This window comes from Sceloporus occidentalis, unplaced genomic scaffold (genome assembly GCF_023333645.1).
Source record: "Sceloporus occidentalis isolate IW3139 unplaced genomic scaffold, rSceOcc1.0.p SCAF_26, whole genome shotgun sequence".
Classification (NCBI taxonomy): Eukaryota; Metazoa; Chordata; class Lepidosauria; order Squamata; family Phrynosomatidae; genus Sceloporus; species Sceloporus occidentalis.
This window is the reverse complement of record NW_028317006.1, coordinates 2,853,695-2,876,708: the sequence shown is the minus strand read 5'-3', so window position 1 is coordinate 2,876,708 and position 23,014 is coordinate 2,853,695. Positions and strand designations below refer to the sequence as shown.

General features: G+C 40.4%; 1 protein-coding gene across 1 annotated transcript in view; it reads left to right on the top strand.

Moving 5' to 3' along the window:
• The window catches only part of LOC149300015 (cytosolic carboxypeptidase 4-like), a 152,017-nt gene that overhangs the window by 22,184 nt on the left and 106,819 nt on the right, over window positions 1-23,014 (top strand). The window contains exons 6-10 of the mRNA XM_089485504.1: window positions 12,591-12,799; window positions 14,299-14,470; window positions 14,993-15,147; window positions 16,220-16,336; window positions 19,168-19,739. Coding sequence (XP_089341630.1) covers window positions 12,591-12,799; window positions 14,299-14,470; window positions 14,993-15,147; window positions 16,220-16,336; window positions 19,168-19,739 — 1,225 coding nt within the window. The remainder of the gene's footprint in view (window positions 1-12,590; window positions 12,800-14,298; window positions 14,471-14,992; window positions 15,148-16,219; window positions 16,337-19,167; window positions 19,740-23,014) is intronic.

The following is a 23,014-nucleotide window of genomic DNA, read 5'->3' as shown; positions in this document are numbered from 1 at the left end:
GTAGTTGCTTACTTTTAAACTTTTAAACAGTATGACTTGCATGCTTTGGATCATTGATATAGACTTGTACGAGTGCCAACACCTGTCCTATTTTCTTACAATTTATAAAAAAAAATCTTTCTATATATCATGCTAATTGGAGTCCTGCTTGCAAGCATGTCAAAAACATAAGGTTCTAGACAAAATGTATATGCTTAAACATAATGAGACAGATAGAAAAACAAACACTAAATTCAATTTGGTGTCAACTGGTGGTTTATTATGAACTAATTAGTATAGAGAGTCAGCCAATGCATACTAAATACTCCAATTTAATATATGATTCAGTGTTTTTAGACTATTTTCTCTGAAAGTAATATTGTGTAAACAAGGTTTTTTTTTAAGGAGTTTAAATGGGATCTAAAATCATCCTTCCTGCTAGAAGGACCAAGTTGCGTTGCAAGGAAGAATCATGTCCGAATCAGGACACCTTGACACCCATCAGGCCCATGATCCCCAGTAATTGCAGAAGTGGGATAATGGCGCAGTTACCGGGGACAGTCCCACAATAACGGTGACTGCTGGGAGGGATGGAATGTTACATGACATTCTAAAATCTCCTTGAATAAACTATGCATTACGTAGGGTTATGAAGTTATCTCTTCATAATACGGTACGTAGTTAAGTCCATACATTGAAATGTTTCATATCATTTTGCTATTTAGCAAATAAAGATACTTATGTACGTCTGGTTGTCAGGACTGTGCTGGAAAATTCAGAACTACTGGCAACAATGCACACATTTACACAACCTGTAACTGCTATGTCTGCCAAGTTCGAATAGAAAAGGTCATCCGGTGATTTAAATAACATTCACAAAGCATTCATTGTATTGTGCAAATGCTCAGTTGTGCTGGCAAATGTTATCTATGGATAATGCAAGGAGGTAAAGCATACATTGTATTATATGAAAAATAAAGTTGTGTAAAGTTGTGCCAAGTTTAAAAAGGCATAAGACTGTTTGTATCCATTTTTTCCCCCAAAACACATTTCTTTCACTACAGCAATGACATCACAACTATATGAATGTTATGACATCATTTGTCAAAAAGACTGTATTTGATATTTGATATTATTTGCATTTAACAATGTCCATATTTATATCATATTTGCTTTTTTCCTTTGGAGTGTTTAGATTTCTTATTCACTGGGCATAGTTGGGTATGGATTGAAGACTAAAGTAAACCATATGTATACTTTTTGCAAACAATTTTTTTTTAAATAATATAAATATATATATATATATAAATGTAAAAGGGTGAAGCCGTATTAGTCCAGTAGACACAATGTCAAAAAGTATTGCAGAGTATGCGGTGATACCTTTTTTATTGGACTAACATAATATTAAAAAGACAAGCTTTCGAGAGTTATCCTCCCTTCATCAGGTCTGAAGCAATACTAATCAACATGATAGAGGTTACAACTTTAAACAAGTGATGGTATAAGAGGGGGGGGGGTTGAGTGGGGTGTCGTAAATAATAGGTCTGGAGGTGAGAAATGCAGAGAGGTAGAGAGATAACCCAGGGACAGAACAAATAAACTTAGGGTACCAATAACCACAGTAAAACATCAAAGATAACAGCAATTAGACATTGGATGACTAGATGAAGTTCATATGAAGTTCTGTTGTAACCTCTATCATGTTGATTAGTATTGCTTCAGACCTGATGAAGGGAGGATAACTCTCGAAAGCTTGTCTTTTTAATATTATGTTAGTCCAATAAAAAAGGTATCACCGCATACTCTGCAATACTATATATATATATATATATATATATATATATATATATATATATATATATATATATATATATATACCGTATTTGCTCGATTATAAGACGACCCTGATTATAAGAAGACCCCCCAAAATCTGAATATTAACTTAGGAAAAAAGAAAAAGCCTGAATATAAGACGACCCTAAAGGAAAAAAGTTTTACCAGTAAATGTTAATTCATGTAAACTATTTTTTTAAATAAAAGTTTTTATTTCCTTGTATTTTCCAACCTGTCCCCCAGTTACACACATCTGCCCCCAGGCTTGCCACACCAATATGGCACTGTGGCCCATGATATGCCTTTTAACCCTCTATATGCCACTGTGCCCCATAGCCTTTTGACCCCCTATGTGCCACTCTGCCTCCAGAAATGCCTTATACCCCTATATCCCATTCTGGCATTTAGGGGGTTAAAATGCATATTATGGGGCAGAGTGGCATATAGGGAGGTATAAGGCATTCCAGGAGGCAGAGTGGCATTAAGGGAGTTAAAAGGCATTGTATAGAGCACTCTGCCTCCAGAAATGCCTTATACCCCTATATGCCACTCTGGCATTTAGGGGGTTAAAAGGCATATTATGGGGCAGAGTGGCATATAGGGAGGTATAAGGCATTTCAGGAGGCAGAGTGCTCTATTAAATGCCCCCTTAACGCCACTCTGCCTCCTGAAATGCCTTATACCTCCCTATATGCCACTCTGCCCCATAATATGCCTTTTAACCCCCTAAGTGCCAGAGTGGCATATAGGGGTATAAGGCATTCCAGAAATGCCCTATGCCCCCATTTAACCCGCACACCCACACACACGCACACACACTTACCGGTGCTTCCAATTTCCTGCTGTATTGGCAGCGGGTTGATGTCTCCTTCCGCTGCAGCCGGAAGGAGGTGGAGTTGGCAGCGGGGGTTTGTCTGCGTCCGTCGCGCATACCTTCCCCGGCTGTCAGAGATCAGAGTTGCCGCACCCCTGCTGCTAGCCACACCTCCTTCCGGCTGCAGCGGACGTTGTCTACGCGGATCGTGTAGACGTCAACCCGTGCCCCGGCAATACAGCAGGAAGCACCGGTAAGTGTGTATGGGGGGGAGACAGGAGGATCCAGGTCCCCTGCAGAGGTGCGCGGGATCTGGATCTTAGTCTCATAATCAGACCTCTATTTGAGGTCTGATTAGAAGACGACCCCGATTAGAAGACGAGGGGTATTTTTCAGAGCATTTGCTCTGAAAAAAACCTCGTCTTATAATCGAGCAAATACGGTATATATATGGTATAATTACAATTTTATAATCATCTCAAAAACTGTAGTTCATGATCCATGACAAGTCCTGGCGAATGCAATGTTGATATACTTTTATAAAATAATTACAATACTAATATTAAAACTACTACTATGACTAATAATAATAGGTATTACTATAATTATTATTATTCCACTGTGATAGAAACACGGTACATATCATTTTGTAATATTTTGTAAAATAATATAAATGTAATTTTCCTGGGAAGTAAAGGAGATAACAACAATAATAAAGCTCTGTGTTTAAAAAGTTCAGGTTGAGATGTGCCTGGAAATACTAGCAAATGCTCTATTCAAAACAAAAAAAACTAAAAAGTTAATAACCCCTAAACCATGGGGAGTGTGTGGTGCTAGCAAAATGTGCAGTTCAAGTGTGAATAAACATTTCGACATTTGTACGGCCAAACCTAGCAGGTTGCTCATGCTAAGTTGGCCCTTCGTAATGCTGAGTTAAATATTTGACTCACTATTTCATCTCCCCATTCTAACTTTACCTCCTTGCATCATCCAAGGTGGGTCTTCATAATGAATACTAAATAAGTGTACAAACAGATAAGTCATGGTTGCGGAGCTGTTGTGTAAAACAATGTATTATCCTGAAAACTAGACTTGGGCACCAGGGGGCTCTTCGTGTTCGTCTTCGTGCTCGTCTTCGGGGGGGAAAAAACCTTCGTATTCCGCGAATATTCGCCCGTTCCTGTCTTCTCTTCGGGCGAATATTCGCGGACATTCTTCGTGCTCGTTTAATCTTCGTTTCCTTCCCGGTTGCCTTGCAGGGGTTAATACGGGGTTAACAACACATCGGAGCAGCAGCAGCTGCCGTGAAGGAACGTGTGTGCAACTCTATTGGTCGTTTCGGCAGGGGGCTGGTCTGGCATCAACTAGTGAATTGCAGAACGCACTTCATTCGTTGATGGCAGGCCAGCCCCCTGCCGAAACGACCAATAGAGTTGCACACACGTACTGAGGTGTACTGTACACAAAATGACCTAGAGACAAATGCTCCAAGGAACTTGGCCTCCGTTTATCATACACAATCACACATCCATAGATGTTTAATAAAAGAATAGGGATTATTTTACATTTTTAAATTGATTTTGGACCACTTGTAATACATGCCTAACATTTGCTACCTATTTACAATGGCATACTTTGCAACAACCCAACTTTTACTGGACAGGACTGGAAAAAAGCAGGACTGTCCACCAAAATCTTGGGTGTGTTGGCAGGTATGCGGATGGAAAAATGTTGGACAAGAACTAAAAAATAGCTTAGGGTTAATGTACGGTTATGTTTAAGATTAGTAGCAGTGCACTGCTTTGGTTAAAGATGTATTATGTCTAAATAATAATTTAATTTTAATGGGTTTTAAAAAAAAATTAGGGGTTTATTTAAATGTATTTTAAAGTTAGATTTATTATTTAGTACTTTATTATATTTATTTAATGTTTATACTAGTGCTACCTACCGAGCTATAACTACCAACGTGTATTTGCATACCTAGTTTAGCTAAATTAGATGGGACAGGACTGGAAAAAAGCAGGACTGTCCCTGAAAAAGTTGGGTCTGTTGGCAGGTATGTGGATGGAAAAATGTTATAGTATGAAGTGTGAGTTATAGCGTTAATGCTAGTGAGTGTAGAAATGAAGGCCAGGACAAATAACAAGAGGAAAGGTCCTTGTGATTTTTGCATTGTACGTGTATGTGTTATGTGTGTTATGTGTGTTGTCAATTGTCACTGTGTTATATGTGTTATGTGTGTTATGTGTTATGTCACTGTGTTATTTGTGTTATTGTGTGTGTTATGTTTGGTTGGTTGTGTATCAGAAGGAAAATAATGAAATGGAAATGGAAAAGGAAATGGGAAAGGCGAATGAGTGGGCAATTGGCGACCCACTCACCTGTTTCACCCCAGAGCAAAGCATCCAAACACTGTCAGTCCTAGACGTTTGGCAGCGGACTTCCAGAGCTCAGACACAAGGCCCTAGCGTAAGCTGGCCACTCCGGCGGAGGTAGCAGGCGTTGCCACACCGCAAACAGACGCAGCCAGGGGGGAGAAACTGCCCTTACCATTAGGGACATTTGAGGCATGACACTAGCCAGGAAGCGAACTGGCATCGAAGAGACGCTGGCACCACCACCAGCAGCAGAATTGGGAAAGGCGAATGAGTGGGCAATTGGCGACCCACTCACCTGTTTCACCCCAGGGCAAAGCACCCAAACACTGTCAGTCCTAGACGTTTGGCAGCGGACTTCCAGAGCTCAGAACAAGGCCCTAGCGTAAGCTGGCCACTCCGGCGGAGGTAGCAGGCGTTGCCACACCGCAAACAGACGCAGCCAGAGGGGAGAAACTGCCCTTACCACTAGGGACATTTTGGGCATGACTCTAGCCAGGAAGCGAACTGGCAGAGAAGAGATGCTGGCACCACCACCACCAGCAGCAGCATTGAAAAATGGGAAAGGCGAATGAGTGGGCAATTGGCGACCCACTCACCTGTTTCACCCCAGGGCAAAGCACCCAAACACTGTCAGTCCTAGACGTTTGGCAGCGGACTTCCAGAGCTCAGACACAAGGCCCTAGCGTAAGCTGGCCACTCCGGCGGAGGTAGCAGGCGTTGCCACACCGCAGACAGAGGCAGCCAGGGGGGAGAAACTGCCCTTACCATTAGGGACATTTGAGGCATGACACTAGCCAGGAAGCGAACTGGCATCGAAGAGACGCTGGCACCACCACCAGCAGCAGCAGCAGCAGAATTGGGAAAGGCGAATGAGTGGGCAATTGGCGACCCGCTCACCTGTTCCACCCCAGAGCAAAGCATCCAAACACTGTCAGTCCTAGACGTTTGGCAGCAGACTTCCAGAGCTCAGACACTAGGCCCTAGCGTAAGCTGGCTACATTGGCGGAGGTAGCAGGCGTTGCCACACCGCAGCAAGTGCAACCAGGGGGGGAGAAACTACCCTCTCCATTAGGGACATTTAAGGCATGACACTAGCCAGGAAGCGAACTGGCAGAGAAGAGACGCTGGCACCACCACCAGCAGCAGCAGCAGCAGCAGCATTGGAAAAGGCGAATGAGTGGGCAATTGACGACCCGCTCACCTGTTTCACCCCAGGGCAAAGCATCCAAAAACTGTCAGTCCTTGGCGTTTGGGAGCGGACTTCCAGAACTCAGACACAACGCCCTAGCGTAAGCTGGCTACATTGGCGGAGGTAGCAGGCGTTGCCACACTGCAGCAAGTGCAACCAGGGGGGGAGAAACTACCCTTTCCATTAGGGACATTTAAGGCATGACACTAGCCAGAAAGCGAACTGGCAGAGAAGAGACGCTGGCACCACCAGCAGCAGCAGCAGCAGCATTGGAAAAGGCGAATGAGTGGGCAATTGACGACCCGCTCACCTGTTTCACCCCAGGGCAAAGCATCCAAAGACTGTCAGTCCTTGGCGTTTGGGAGCAGACTTCCAGAACTCAGACACTAGGCCCTAGCGTAAATTGGCTACACCGGCGGAGGTAGCAGGCATTGCCACACCGCAGCAAGTGCAACCAGGGGGAGAAACTACCCTCTCCATTAGGGACATTTGAGGCATGATTTCAGCCAGGAAGCGAACTGGCAAAAGATGCTGGCACCACCACCAGCAGCACCGTTGGAAAAGGAAAAAGGTGAATGAGTGGGCAATTGACGACCCGCTCACCTGTTTCACCCCAGGGCAAAGCATGAAAGTCTGTCAGTCCATGGCGTTTGGGAGCAGACTTCCAGAACTCAGACACTAGGCCCTAGCGTAAATTGGCTACACCAATTAGCAGACGTTGCCACACCGCAAACACGTGGAACCAGGGGGAGAAACTACCTTAAACATTACAGATAAAAAAAATTAACTTTCCAAGCTAAGAGCTGGGTAACCCAACTTGGGCAGATTGAATTTAAGGAAGGCAATCTGCTCCATCAGATGAGGTGCCATGCGTGAGCGCTGTGGACTCAGTATGTTTCCAGTCATAGAAAACACGCGCTCACTTTGAACAGTGGTTGGCGGACATGATAGTAGCTGCTGCGCAACCCATGAGAGTGCAGGCCACACACTCTTCTTTTCATCCCAGTAGCTAAGAGGATCAACATTAGGCGCAGAAGGAACTTCACAGAGGTAAAGTTTGACCATTTCAGCAGCACTACTCTCCTTTCTGCTGCTAGCTCTGTCAGATGGTCCAACTATACTCCCAAGTGCCTCTTCCCAAAACGCAGCTGCTCCACTCAGCTGTGTTGTGCTGCTTGTGGCACTGCTGCTGATGCTGCTGCTAGGAGTAGCAGACCACATCATCTCTTCCTCCTCCTGCACCTCTCCCTCCTCGGACAGCATTCCCATTTTACGCTGCCAGTCACGCACCTTGTTGACCAATTGCTCCCGGTAGCTACTGAGAACATTAAATTTCAAAGCTAGCTTTCCCTTAATTCTTGGATCGCAAAGGCACGCTAGCATCATTTCGGGACTCTCTTCCATTCGTTTGCGAAGGTGTACTTTTAGCAGATCCTTCAGCTTCCTGACTATGGCTGCTATGTCAGGATGTAGAGTGCCACCTTGAACAGCCTCACGGTTTCCAAGGAACACATCCATCTTGCTGCCTAGATGGGAGAACACTGGGATTACCTGGGCCAGACTGGCAGTGTTTGAGCTTAAATTTTCTGTGGCATCCCTGAATGGTTTAAGGACTGCCACTAGCTGGGCGATCACTGTCCAATCCTCCCTATTCAATGGAGAGGTAATCCCAATATTGTGCTCTGAGGCAAGATTATGGATTGCCCTCTGCTGCTCCAAAATCCTCTCGAGCATGTCTAACGTGGAGTTCCACCGTGTACTGACATCCTGACGTAGGCAGTGTACGGGAAGACCTGACCTCTCTTGCTCTTCCCTCAAAAGTTGGCTAGCCTTAACACTATGGTGAAAGTGCCCAGCGATCTTTCTGCAGCGGGACAGAACTACTGCTGCCACATTAGTTCCTTCTGACATTGCTGCCTTCACTACAAGATGGATGATGTGGGCTGCACAGCGCACACCAACAATATGACCATCTCGCAGCGCTTTCACCATATTGGCACCTCCGTCAGTTACCACAAAACCAACTTCAACATTGGTGCCCGCCTCTGCTCCCACCCAAAGGCTAAACATTTTCCTCATCGCATGCAGAATGTTTTGGGAAGTGTGCTTTTCATCCATCACTTCTGCATGGAGAAGGAAAGATCGGTAGCCTGCTGCAGCAGCTTCCTTAGACACACCGGGCTGCCACCAGTGTGCTGTCAAAGAAAGAAAGGCATGCTGGCCGCTAGGTGCACTCCACAAATCTGTAGTGAAATGAACAGACTGACCAGCAGCCTTGGAAAGCTCCTCTTTCACTGCTGCAACACAGGACCGATACAATGAGGGGACAATGTTCCTGCTGAAAGTGGAACGTGACGGAACTGTATATTGTGGAGCCACAGCCGCCATCAATTGTTTGAAAGGCTCCCCTTCGATCATAGAGAAGGATGCCCCTCCAACAGCAATGAACTGACCAATCAGTCGCGTTACTTTATTGGCCTGCTGTTTGGGCATTGACCTTTTGGATTGGAATGCCACAAATTGTTCCAGGGTGGGCTGGACATGCAGTGCTCCAACCTGCCTTGGTCTCTGGCTGCCAGCACTAGTTGCTGCTGCTGCTGCTGCTGCTATTGGCTCAGAAGAAGAAGCTGTTGGGGTTTTTCCACGGCCACCAGCTATGCTGCCTGCACTAAGTTTTCCCTCTGCATCTTTCCCCAATAGCACAGCGTTGTGTTGAGTGCTGAGGTGATGCTTCATGCTAGCACTGGTAAAATGGCCAGACACTTTCCCTCTGCTTATTAGCTTCCCACAATGTTTGCACTTTCCATAGCGCCCTTCTTCAACATTTTCAAAGTGCTCCCAAATTGGGGCGCGCATAGCCTTGGAGTGTGCCTTGGGTGCTGCTCCTACTGCTCGGGGTGGATGAACAGAGGCAGAACTAGTGGTGGTGGGACTGGTGGTAACAGTACTGGCCATAGTGGGACTGCTAATTGCTTTAGATTTGCTAGGTTTTGCTGCTGCTGCTGGTGGTGGTGGTGGTGGTGATGATCGTAGCGGAGAAGGTGGAGGCTCAGGGGAAAATTGTGCACTAGTCATTTGGACACTGCTCCCTGAGGAATCTGATTCCTGACCACTCATCTCCTCTACTCCCTCTGGCTCATAGTCTAGCTCTTCATTAGCCAGATCGAATGGAATTCCTGCTAGGCTGGAGCTAAGACTGATATCGTCGTGAGACTCGTGACTAGTAGTAGTGCGAGCAGGAAGAATAGACTCTGCACTTGGCCTCTCAGTCTCAGGCTCCTCTGCTACCTCGCTAGGTGGAGTTCCACTATGTGTAGCCCTCTCTCTAACTGTCTTTACAAAAATTTTGTAAGGACTTGGTGGCTTGCTAGAGGTACTAGGAGGACATGGCGTGGCGGTACCAGTGGGAACAGTAGGCGCAGCACTAGTGGTGGTAGAGGCGGTAGAGGTGGGGGTGGTGGTGGTGGTGGTTTTCCCTACAAAGGAATGAGATCGCTTTGGTTTGGGACCCCTCTGAGTCTTGCTGCTAATTTGGCTCTGCTTGGTACCTTGCATGCTGCTGGTGGATGGGGAAGATGCTGCTTGGGGCAAAAGGCACTTCTTTTTAGTCACTGGGCTGGTACTACTTGTGCTACCCTTTAACTTTGAACGTGCTTCTTGTGCTTTAGGCTTTCCGTAAAAAACCATAGAGCTTGTGGGCCTAGCCGCACTACTACTGCCTGCTTTTGGTGCCTTTCCTTTACTTGATGATCCTTCAAGCAATGCTTCCCCAAATGATAAGCGAGAGCTTGGCCTACTTGGCCGACTAGACTGACGCAAAGGCTGCATCTTAGAACTGGTGGTGGTGCTGGTGGTGGCGGTGGTAGATGGAGCTTGTCCCTCCTTAGTCCCAAAAGGAGGATCCATTTCAAATTTTGTGTTGTGTGTGTAGTGTAGTGTAGTGTTTAAAAAACTATAAAAAAAATAAAAAAAAATAAAAATAAAAAAAAAGGAAAAACGAATTAAAGACAAAAAATTAGAGGAAGTTCTCTTCAGTGCTACTGTTTAAAAAGTAAAACTATGCACTACTGCACTGTGCTGTGTGCAATCTGCCAAAGTGCTAAAGTTATTTAAATTATTAACTCAAGATTAACTATTTAATAACTAGCAGTATTTTATTTTTAATTTGAATTTACACGGGCCTAAGAGCTTAGCCTACTACTATGCTAGCCTAAAGCTATATTTCCTTACTATAAGTCTACCTCTAGGCAGACACTCTCAAACCCACTAAGCTAAAGTGAGGTTAAATCAGATTCAGTATATGATTTATTAATTAATATTAAGTTATATAATATTAATAGATTAGAAATAATTTACTTATATATTATGTATTATAGATAGAAGAATATAGATTATGAATTAGAATTTAGAATTAGAATTACTTATATTATAGATTATGAATTAGAATTTATATTGTTATATATTATTTATAATATATTATAGATTAAGATTAAAGAAGATTAGAATTATTTTAGTACTACAGCTAGTAGCTTGAAGCTTTGCTTAGTACAGCTCGTCACAGTCAATTTTTCTTGAAAAGAATTAGAAATAAAATAAAATGTCACAGCAAAACAGTTAGCTTCACTGCTGGCTGCACTCACTAGCCCAACAAGTTCACTTCACTGATGGACTGAGGTGAGCAAAACACTAAGGGTACTTTTAATAAAATTGAAATAAAATGTAAAATAAATGAGAAAATCTTTGCAAAACAGTTAACGTCACTGCTTGCTGATCAAAAAAAAACACAGCACTTATGCGGCTGCACTCACTAGCCCAACAAGTTCACTTCACTGATGGACTGAGGTGAGCAAAACAAATGAAATAAAATGAAAGATTAATTAAGAAAAATTGACTTGGTCTCTTGCTGTTGCTAAAACAAAGCACAAACTATAGAGCTGCAGCACCAGTACTAATAAGATTAGCTGAACTATACGCTAGTAGTAATTATTTAATATTATTACTTTTATTTATAGCTAATGTAATTAACTATTAAGACAAGAAAGAATTATAGAATTATTGATATTACTGATTTTAGATTAGACACTAGTAGATGTCTTGAATGTCTACAGTACACTCTACACTAGTATACTATTACTAACTATAACTGACAAATATATATATAATTTTATAATGAATTCAATTATTAATTATATTAATTAATATTACTGATTTTAAATTAGACACTAGTAGATGAATGTCTACAGTACACTCTACACTAGTATACTATAGAATATATATATATATATGACTGACAAATATATATATATATAATAATGAACTATTAAATTATAGATTCTATTAAATTATTATTTATAAATTCTATTTAATTTATTTAAGCAGGACAGGCAATAGGCACTAGTGCCAGCCCAGGGCAAGGGCACCCCAGTGCCACTGAGGCACTGGGTGCACTGTCAACTCAACAGCACTTACACTACAGTTGATGACAAATTAAATAAAAAAAATTAAATTAATCAAATTATTATTATTAATTATATTAAGTAGCACTGAAGTGAGGATGAAGTACACTGTGAGAAATGGCAGGCTAAGGCTTACCAGTCTCACACAGAACAGAACAATCTCTCTCTGTAACGCTCGGATGCAGCACAGCAGTGTTGCCAAAGCAGTCACAGGGAAAAATGAATGGATCTCTCAGGCAAGCTCTGGTCTTATAAAGGCGCCTTCAGAATTCAAAAAACAGCAGCACAGGCATTGGACGAGACCCTTAGCGTGACGTCACAAGAGTGAGCTGATTGGACAGACGAGATCAGCTCACTCCTGTTTGAAATTTTGGCGGCTGCGCGGCAAAAACGAAGACGATCACGAAGAATCTTCGATTCTTCGTGGTTGTGAGTCTTCGTCTTCTCCTACGTTTTGCCGGCACTGTATTCTCTTCGGCGTGTCTTCGGAACGAACAAAAAAACGGCCTCTTCGTGCTCGTTTTCATGTTCGCCCGAAGACGAATGCGCAAGTCTACTGAAAACCCATTGTATGGTCATGGAAGACCAGAGGTGCACTACCTTGTTCTAGAGGCACAACTGCAACCTCTTGACCTTGTCCAGCACCGGGACAAATGCCACCTTATTTTAACTGTGCCGGAAGCAAGTGTGTCCGAATGTTGATGCAGAAAATACTGAATGTGAGTTTCTGTAAATTGCATTCACTTGTCGTCTTTAAAAAAAATGGGTTTGTTCTGTACAACATTAACAAAAGGTGAGCTTACTGGTTGCTCTTTTTTTTATTTCTCTTACAAATAAGGGTTCATCTAAATATATGATTGTTCGTCGTATAATGTATGCAGTGCTTTTTACACTTCAAGTATAATTTATTTATTTGCATATTTATTTATTCCTTCCAGAATCAAACTGCAGAAGAGCTGTGAACAGGGGCTACGTCTCCATCCTTCTCCAGTTCTATCAAGACTGGCATAGCTGTGATTCCAATAACAGTTTTGTCACTATTCGGAGAGGGCTTTTGAGATGCTGTAAGCATATAACCAATGTCCGGTCAGGCAGGGAAGCCTTCCTACAGGCCAGGGGAATGGAAATTCTATTTGCTACAACACAGGTAACTGGAAACTCTAATGGCACATAGCTGGCTCACTAAAAAATATATTTTTTGGTTTTACATGTTTTTCCAGTCTTAACATTCTTCATGTTGAGCAAAACTTCCAAGCTTATTTTTTTTATCATTTCTTTTCACAACATTTGATGGAACCTTTGTATTGTAAAATAGTTTGCTGCATTATGTAGTGATTCCATTAGAGAGGAACCCTAGGCTCTACAATAAACTCTTGTATGTATTTCTATTAAATCTTTTTTTTCAGAACATAATATATCACATTTCACTGTCCTGTGGATTTTACAATACATTTGATTACAATGTATTATTCTGTAGCGGTCAGGTTTAAATTGGGTGCATTTGTGATAAAGTATATAAACCATTTTTTTTATTATTGCTATGTTCAAAATACATAAAACAGGCCAGTAAAAATTGGTAAATACAATACCTAAGAATCAGATTCATTATTATTTTAGAGAATGTTTTTTTCTGAAAATATAAATATTAATTATTTTTTGTAAGGATATACATAGTGTGCAAAAAAAATGTGTTAGTTGAGAGTGTTACGTAATGAGTGGTTGTGATTATTCATTGGGCAAATGTTGAACATGTTTGTCCAGTAGAAAGTCCAAAGGTTATGGGTAAGGGCAAACCTAAGTATGTTGAGAGTATATAAGGCTGCCACCAGGGGGCATGCTACATGTAGTGGTGCTTTCAAGGCTAGCCAAAAAGTCACAACTGATATGAATGGGAAAGCAGTGATAAGGGAGTAAGTCCAGCAGCAGACAAATTGGGGTTACACATTCAGCAAGAAAAAACAGAAGACAAGTAGATTACAATTAAAGAGATAACTGTGAAATATATACCACTTGGCAACATATCCCCTAATGCTGAGGTGTATATAAATCATCTGGACGTTGGTAAACCAAATCTGCAGATGATCACACAATCTCCAGATCTCTGATCAACATGTTCGTTGTTTGCACAATGTGGGGCACTGGGCAGAAAATGGCATATATGGTTCAACATTAATAAATGTTAAATTATGCATTTGGGAAGAAAAAACTCAAATGCTGTGTACATACGGGGTTGGACTAGCAGAAAGATTTTGAGCAAGATTTTGGGATACTAGTAGACTAATTATATTGAGTAACCTCAACAAAGAATGCAATGTCAAGTAGCAGCTGAAAAAGAAAACAACATATTGGTATGATGCAACATCAGGAGATGTTATTTTGCCTATCTCTGTGTCATGAACCACCCTGCCACATCTTACAATTTCGTACATTTTGTGAATATTCACCTGCATTTGTATACATATAGTTGTGAATCCTAACTTCCACAACTCTCACTATTATAGTATGGGACGGGTATATATTTCATAAATTGCTTTAGACTGTACTTTTTTTGTTTCACAGTCTGGAAACTCTCACTGGAGAAAGTACTCAGTAGTAGTAATTATGTTTTATAGACATTATTTTAAAAAAAAGTTTGTTTTGTTTTAGGAATGCACTAATTGCAGACAATTGGATTCCATAGTGAGCTCTGCGGTCCAAGTTTTGAGAAAATGCTGCCCAAAATGCACACTCCCATTGTCCACAATAACCAGCACTTATACTTTCCATATTCCCGGAATAAGCATGTCTGAACCTCCTACAAAGACATATTCCCAAGAAGGTAACTGCAGAACAAACTCACAATGATTAATGCTAGAAAAGGAAACTCCACTGTATTTTACCTCATTAAATATAATCAGGGTATAAACAAGCAATTATCATGCATGCAGAAATATATATTTATTCACTCATTAACCCGTCAATTCAGTTTGAATGAGTGTGAAATTAATTAAAAAACAGGCAGAGTCATCATTTTATCATTTATTATAGTGTCTCCATTTGTGGACATGTTAATATCAATGGCTACTTGTTTAATGGTTGTTAGTGGGTTTGTTTTATTGTACAAGTATTGTATCTAATTTTATTGCACAACTCCCACCATTCTCAAACAGTTTTCTATAACTAAAGATAATGTTGAGATTTAGCAAGAGTTACAGCCTCTTAGTTTAAGAGTTGAGAGTCCGTACAGTAGCTTAGTGAGTCTCTAATTAACAGGAAGTTAATTAGATCACTCATTTCATGTAATTTCAAGTGTTAATTGATTAATCCAATGGTAATTAATAGAATCTCAAAACTCTGTTAGGATCAGGAGCTCTTGGTGAAATGGTTGGACAGAACACACAGAAACTATTAAAACTGTATATCATGTCTAAAATCTGTTCATTCATTTTGGCTATAGATGAATCAGATGATGAAGATACAGACATGGAAATTAATCTTGGAAATGAAAGCCAAGAGGTATGTATTTACCCCCTAAATTTTAAATAAATGAGGAATAGAATATAAGCAAATTGAGCATTGATCCCTTGTAAAATGTTAAAAGAAAAAAAAAATTAAGCCTCAGTTTGTAAAAACCCATAGGCCCTATTGTATTACATAGTAAATTACATCATTTTGATGTTTGGACCTTATCTTATGCATCATCACTGCAGGCAATTACAAGCACCATCACTGCAAAATCTATCCCTTAGAGAGTCTGTTGTTCCGATAGTTCAGTTTTGATAACTTTGCCAAAAGTATGTAAGGGGTAGTTTATTTGTTGCCTAAGGTGTAAAAATATAACTACTTGTCTTGAAGTCTCAAAACGCAGAAAAACACAACTTGACCTTCTTCTGAATGTTCTTCTTACAGTGCATACATTCAAGGGGTATGGCAAAACTAGAATTGCCAGGTTAAGGCAAACTGATACATTAGGTAAAAGAGGGACCTGCTCACCAGTTTACAATCTAGAGGGAATAGGGTGCAGAAAAACTTAAGCTATAGAGAAAAAGGGGGCCATAGATGATTGTGGGAGTTGCATTAGTGGCAGACAAGATAGGTTCTAGCTGAAAAGATTGTACGTTTATCTGAAGAAGGTTTTAAAGTTTGCCTTGAATATTGAGAGAGAAGGTAAAGGGTGGAGGTTAGGTGGAAGCGAGTTGCAGATATGGAGCAGCACAAGTGAAGTCTTATAAGTATGAAAAGGAAGAGGTGATAAAGGAGGAGGAGAGCCTAACCCCCTAAAGACTGAGCATAGGAATATTTTGTTGTAAGTGCAGAAATGTACGATGGAGCAATTTTCTGGAGGGATTTGTATGTTAGTATAATTATTTCAAATCTAATAAGAAGTCATTTCTTAAAAAACACTTGTTTATTGAAGTTAAGTAAGCAGCTAATGAATTGAGACTGATGAGAGTTCATATTGATATAGAGATTGCTTCTATTCTTGCTTTCTAAAAAGATTCTGTGGATTTTTCAGGGAATGTCATGCTAGCTGAAGAGTTCCAAATCGGGCATCAATAAGTTATTATGTTCTGTTTTTACTACATAGGATGATGATTTGGAAACAGATCTGAATAAACTGAGGTCAAGACCCAAACCTGATCGAACTGATAAGGAATTAGAACAATATAAAGCACTGTTTCCAGAACTCACTCAGAATTTCCAGGTAGGCTGTAATGATTTAATGACAGTATTAAACTGCATGTAAGATAAAGTATTGTTAGTGAGTTAGGCACTGAATCAGAAGGTGTTCAGGAAAGCCCCATAGCATGGCATCTATCCAAGTGCTCATATAGATTAGAGAAGGTGGCGTATAATACAGAGTTTCTGAGAACTAGGGTTTGTAGAGGGCCGTCGTTGCTTGCTTGGTTTTAAAAGCTCTGAGAGCTACCTGGGAGCAGGTATGTGCAAGCGCATCCTCTAATAATATTTAGAACATCTAAACATGATTAATGATACATTTGGAAGTCCGAAGACTATAACCCGAGATAACAAGGTTCAGGTGTTCGATCAGAAGTGTCACAATGAATGCAGGGCTGTTAGATTGCACAGTGCCACCTGAGAAGCTCATGACCTGAGCTCCGTCTGTAATATACACAACTATATAACATTCTATTAGTAAACAAAACAAGCCCTGTATCTAAATATCTGTTTAAAAGGGCAATATTATCTATTTTGTCACATCAAACAAAATAACGAAATAAAGCAGTTCAGTTAATTGTATATCAAGGTATAATTCTAATCAAATATCAACTCTTAGAAATTCAAAGACATTTTATTAAGAATGAAAAGGTGAACCTAAAATTAAAAAAGCAAGGTCAGGGGATGCCTTGAATTGTATTATTCCTCAATAATGAGAATAGAAGTAAAATCCATATATCAAATGCCAATGAATTATATCTATGGTGCCTAGAGAGCAGGGCCGGCCCAAGACATAATGCCGCCTGGGGTGAAGTTTAAAATGCTGCCCCCCTGCCGACACCGGGGGGGCGGCATTTTAAACTTCGCCGACTTGATTATCTACCCTATCCCCCCCCTCTTTGTACTTACCTTTACTTTAAACAGTCCTGCGGCGAGTCTCCCTGCTCTGCCACGGTGCCGGCTTATAATGCTGAGCGCCGGAAATTGACGGCGCTTCCGGTGCTCAGCATTACAAGCTGGCACCGAGACCGAGCTAGAGGGCTCGCAGAGGACAGAGAGGGGCGCCGAGAGGGTAAGCGAAAACCACTCGGCGCCCCTCTCTCTCCTCCACTTAAAAAAAAAAAAAAAAAGCGCTCGGGGCGGCAAAGTGCCGCCTCTTCAAAAGTGCCGCCTGGGGCAATTGCCCCACTTGGCTCCATTGTAGGGCCGGCCCTGCTAGAGAGGCCGGACCTCTGGCCCTTTTGTATTCCACAATTACTATTATATTAGTTTATGTTGATGATGAGGAGTGTGTACTATTTATACTAAGAGTCATCTACATAATTGTATTGCCAAGTGTACCATACACTAATACTCTTCTTGCATCTGAAACCAGCAATGGAAGTAACAACCCTACTACGAATGTGTCTTCCAATCACTAAAATCACAAAATGCATGCACCAGTCAGAGCAGTCTCTTAAAAAACAACTTTATATTGGAACATGATAAGAGACAGCTATAGGGAAACAAGAATGACTTTGGCACCTTTACATTTAAGCATTGATCTATGTCTTTTTTTTAAATGGTTTAGCATGGGAGAACTTGTGATGTATGGCACAGTATCTTTAATTAAAAATGTTTTTTGGAAGTAGATTATTCTTGTAGCTTTGAAAAATGTGCTTGTTCAAAATCATTCAAATCATCTTTACTTCAACACCACTTGCTCTGAAATATTATTCATCTCCTGTAAAAAATACTACAAACCTAAATGAAAGAGCAGCACAGTCTAAAGCATCATTGTAGCCTGCAAAATATCACGTCAATGACAATTTCTCTAATCAGATGTAGGTTTAAACTCGAAAGTACATTGGATCTGTCCGATCTTGGCTGTTACTATGTAGATATGATTGTGATTAATATTTTAGTGTTTATCTTTAGTTGTGATTTATGAAATGTAAGATAGATTCTTCTGCCATCTCTTTGTTGATGTATGTTTTTTGTTTATTGATTTCCCTGCTTAGCCAGTTCATTCATTATTCTATATCCCATAACTGATCCATTTATCTGCCCACCACTCCATCAGGACATACACCATTTCTTCTTTCTTTATCTTATTTGTGTTTACTATTTTTGTTTATTTATGTTATGTTTTCTACAGTATAAAGCTCTTGTTCACAATGATGTCTTTTTTGGTAGTTTTTAACCAAATCATGTTGTACAGTTTCAAAATATATTTCAATTTGTCCATTTGTATGTAGACCTTTTTTTAAATGTTTGTGGTCCATGGTAGAATCCTTGTGGTACCAGGCGATAGGTTAAAAAAATAGTTCTACCTGCTTCCTCATCTCACAGATAAAGGGCATCTTTATACATAATGGGGCCCACGGCAAGCTTTCCCCAGCTCACACTCACAGCCTAATCATATCTTAGTGTGAGGTAGATGGGGGTCTTTTTAACTGCTGGCACAAACCACTCCACTCTTCTTTTGTACTTGCCCCACAAGAGGGGCTGTTAATGGAGAAGAATGTTTGCTGGTAGTTGCACAGATCTCCATTTTCAGACTACGGTGGCGTATGAAGGGGCCTGAGGGGTACCTCATGTGGGCCATATGGTAAGCCTGGCCCAGGGCGGCAGCTCCTTTTGCCCTGCATTTCAGATGACCCACCTAATTGCCAGTTTTACATATATCTCTTCCCTGTTGTTCCACTGGTACTAACAGAGAATGAGGTCTCTGTGGTATGACATTATATCTAACTGGCCTGTAACAGTGAGTAATCTACTGTGAAGTATCACTTAGTGTAAGTTTGTTTCAGGGTATTATTTACAAGTCTCTGAAAATCAAACTTTCTACAATTTTGCTTTCTTGACTTCTCAAAGGATCTGGTATCTGAGCCTGATGAAGGACTGACCTCAACATGCAATGTTTCAAGTCAGCCATTTCCTTGCTCGTGTAACATTATACTAAATCAGAGAATCAATGGACACAAATGTGGAAAGAGAGGCCAACATACAACTAGCGAAACATCTCCAGCATGTGCTTTGGAACCCCAAAACCTGAGAAACAACTCAAGTGGAGCATACCAGTTGGAAAGGGAATCAATCAATAATTCTGACCCATTAAGCTGCAACAGGAACCATAAGAAAAATATATCAGCTTCTGACTTTGTCAGTGTGGTTCACGGGGAACCAAGTTCACTTCCACATAATATTAAGTCATTTCAAGTACCAAAGAGCGATGGTGATGAATGTGAAAACCACAAAATTGTAAACCAACTTTTGGAACAACACAAAGGAAACATCCCATTCCATGATCCTCACATCTATATGGATAATGCAGAAAGGACTAAATCAATTCCAGATTACAGAGTACTGGCGTTTCCAGATTTTTGGGGTCACTGTTCACCGCCTAACCCACAAAAGCTAGACACAAGAAAACTTGGTTCACTAAGGTTTGATTAGTTATGCTTTCATTTTTTTCTGTTTGTCTCTTTCTGCATGTCTGTTTGTTGTGTACGTTCTTCACAAGTAAAAATACACATTCATTCTAAGCTAACCCACATATGATAAATCAGGAGCAGACTAAGGCGGTGCATGGGACCCAAGAGTCCGCACCCAGCGGGCAGTAGGGTAGGAGCAGCTCACACAAAGAGTGCAAACTGCGGTGAAGACAGGGCTCCAAGTGAGGTAAGAGGAGGGACAAGGAGGGAGAGTTGTGTGAGCAGCATTGTCTCTAATTAGATGTGGCTGGAGAGGTAAAGCAGGACAGTTTTATCAGAGACACTGATCTGCCAGACCCTCTGCTAGGATACTCGTTATATGGATGTTGTGAAGTGTTTGGGTTTCCTTGGTTGCTGATCCCAGTCCCAGCCATACCTCTTGCAGTCCTCATAGTTACACCATGGTTTGAAATTACCTCTTAATCTGAAATCTATTCTGTAATGGTTCTCACTTAATATTAATAGTTCTCACTTAATCGTGGCTGAATTCTACTAACATGCTATCACACAAATAAGATAAATATTCCCTAAGTTAGATAACAGATTTAGTCTGGTAACATTAAATGTACCCAATTTTTTTATATTTTAACTACATTCAGCAACCACAATGTCATTCTCAGCTGCTGCAGCTGGGGACCCTTCTGTTCGATTAAAACATACCTAAACAGGGCAGTGGAATTCTGATTATGATTTCCTGCTATTGAAAATGTACAAGACAATAATTTTGATACTAATCATCTTGTGCTGTTCACAAAACAGAACTTGGGGCTAATTCAGACAGTACTTTTTCCAAGTTTGTTGAGTTGACGGACACGCACCTGCACCTACACTCAGCTAACGCTATCCTTATGCATGGCTAGCCCTATTCGGTCAGAAAACCACTCCACCAGCAGAGGGAGCACTCCAGGTAGCTTCTATTTTTATTGATCCAATTTTATTGACCCATGGGGTGGTCAACCCTCCTTGGAGTGAAATATGTTTTTAAATTTAGCATAGAACATATAAGTCTGTTCCTGCAGATACAATATCAAATGAACCTTTTGTCATAAAATATGAATGCATGTTACTAGTTAATAAATTGCTTTTAGACAATTTTGAACTGAAGTCATTCTCAGAGCCTGTCTTTGTCATTATGCATAATAATGAATGTGAAGAATGCTACAATTTAATATAGCTTCAAACACAAGAAAAAAGTGAGTTAGTGCCACTCAAGTGAAATCTTCAGTTTAACTTTAAATCATATTCTCTGTCCTCTGACAGCAAAATTAGACATGTCATAAATGCATGCTTTGTTTCTACATTGTAAAAGGCGATTTAAACTATAAAAATCCCAATACACTTATTGTTTCATGTTTGTTATTTAAATGGTAAAACCCAAAGAATATGGACTGTATGAGGTCATAATGTAAAAGGGATTGTTATCAGGGAAAACGTGTTTGAATATAAACACGGGGTCTTGATTCGTACGCCAGATCTTCTAAGACATGGTTATTAAATATGTTATATTATGCATTTGATTTTACATGATGTGAAAATGATGTGGCATGACTACAACATGCCATGGCTGCCTATACAATCAAGGGGAAATCAGATTTAGGACCGTAAATTAGGCCTATGTGATCCACAGCTATGATCTTATGACCTTTTAATATGCACGAACCCTTTAATATTACAAGGTGCTGTCATTTCAGAGAATAGACCTATTTCCTATTGCCTCTGTAATAATTACATGAGAATGCACAGTAAGAGAGGCTGTAAGGGTGATGTCCAGAACTCTGAGCATAATGTAGTAATTATTAATATTTCTCATTTGTGGAGAGCAGCTTCTGTCAGTGAGTTCTAAGGACGTGCTTTTCATTATCACATCAATCACTTCATGGGGCACTGACAAGCCATGCAAATGTTAAAGTGTAATTCCAATCACGGCATCTCTGTTGAGTGGGGTTCAGTGCACTTTCTTTGGAGTTGAATTCATCATATTTGGTTTAGCAGGGGCTGTAATGAAAATCACATTTCGCTGTCACAAAGCAGATTGCTGTAGCTGTTCAACGGCTTTACAAAACAACATAAATCCAAATTGCTTATCTTTAGGAAGACCCAGTGAGCTGGCTACATAAATGTCTATAAAATTTATATTAACTGCAATTTCCTTAAAAAAAAAAATAGTCTTACCATTATGTCACAGCTGCTCTGCCAACACATATAAAATCCATAAGAAGAGAAAGAGGATTGGTGGCCAGTGGTATTGAGTTATAAATTAAAAAATAAACCTTGTGTTTTCTTGCTGGAGAAACACAATACCCCGCATTCTCATGCATTTACAAATTTGAGAATTGTCATTCATATTTAACTGCAATTACTGCCATCATCACTGTAGCATAAAATATGATAAAAGTAATTTGTACACAAGTCTAATCTTCAAACACAGAACCATCAGGATATGATTGATAAGTATATTATACCATAACACTAATATTTACAAATGTTCTAGCATCAGCATTGAGCTAGTTTTGAATAATCTATTGCCATAATTATGAAGAATCATCATGCACCTTGTCTGTCTATCATAAGATGCGTATTATTTTTAACACGCACTCATAAAAACATGACTGTTAGGTTTATGTAGGGTGGTAGATAAGTGTAAGAGCCTCCCATCAGAAGTGGTAGAAGTAAATACTGTAGGGAAATTTACAAATGAATGGAATAGGCGTAAAGCTATCTATGATAAGACCAGGACTGAGACTTTACATCAGAGAACACGGGCAGACCAAATGCGGCAAACATTTCTTACCAGCTGTCATGTTCTGTGTGTATGTGTTTCTTGGTAAATAACCTACCCATTATTAATGGCACTGAGAAAATCAGAGATGTTTTGGATTAAACACATTTGTGCGTTTGCATTACATTGTAGAATAATACACAGGCGCTAAACAAAACTATAAAGATGGAGACACTTTTTAAGCTCATATGCAACCTTATAAATCCTAAACAAAATAAGGAAGACTTGCCACACTTTAGTACATACATAGGTCCTATAGAATTACATATTGTTTGGAGAGTTTCCCTTAGTGTACATCTGACCCAGTCACATCCGTTGACAACATTATCCTATGTTGCACAGCCATGTAATCATGGCGGAATGTACATAATTGATATTTACATGCACAAAATATTAATGTTTAGGATCTAGGAGGTTTATTGTACGGATTTAAAGTAAAACAATATTT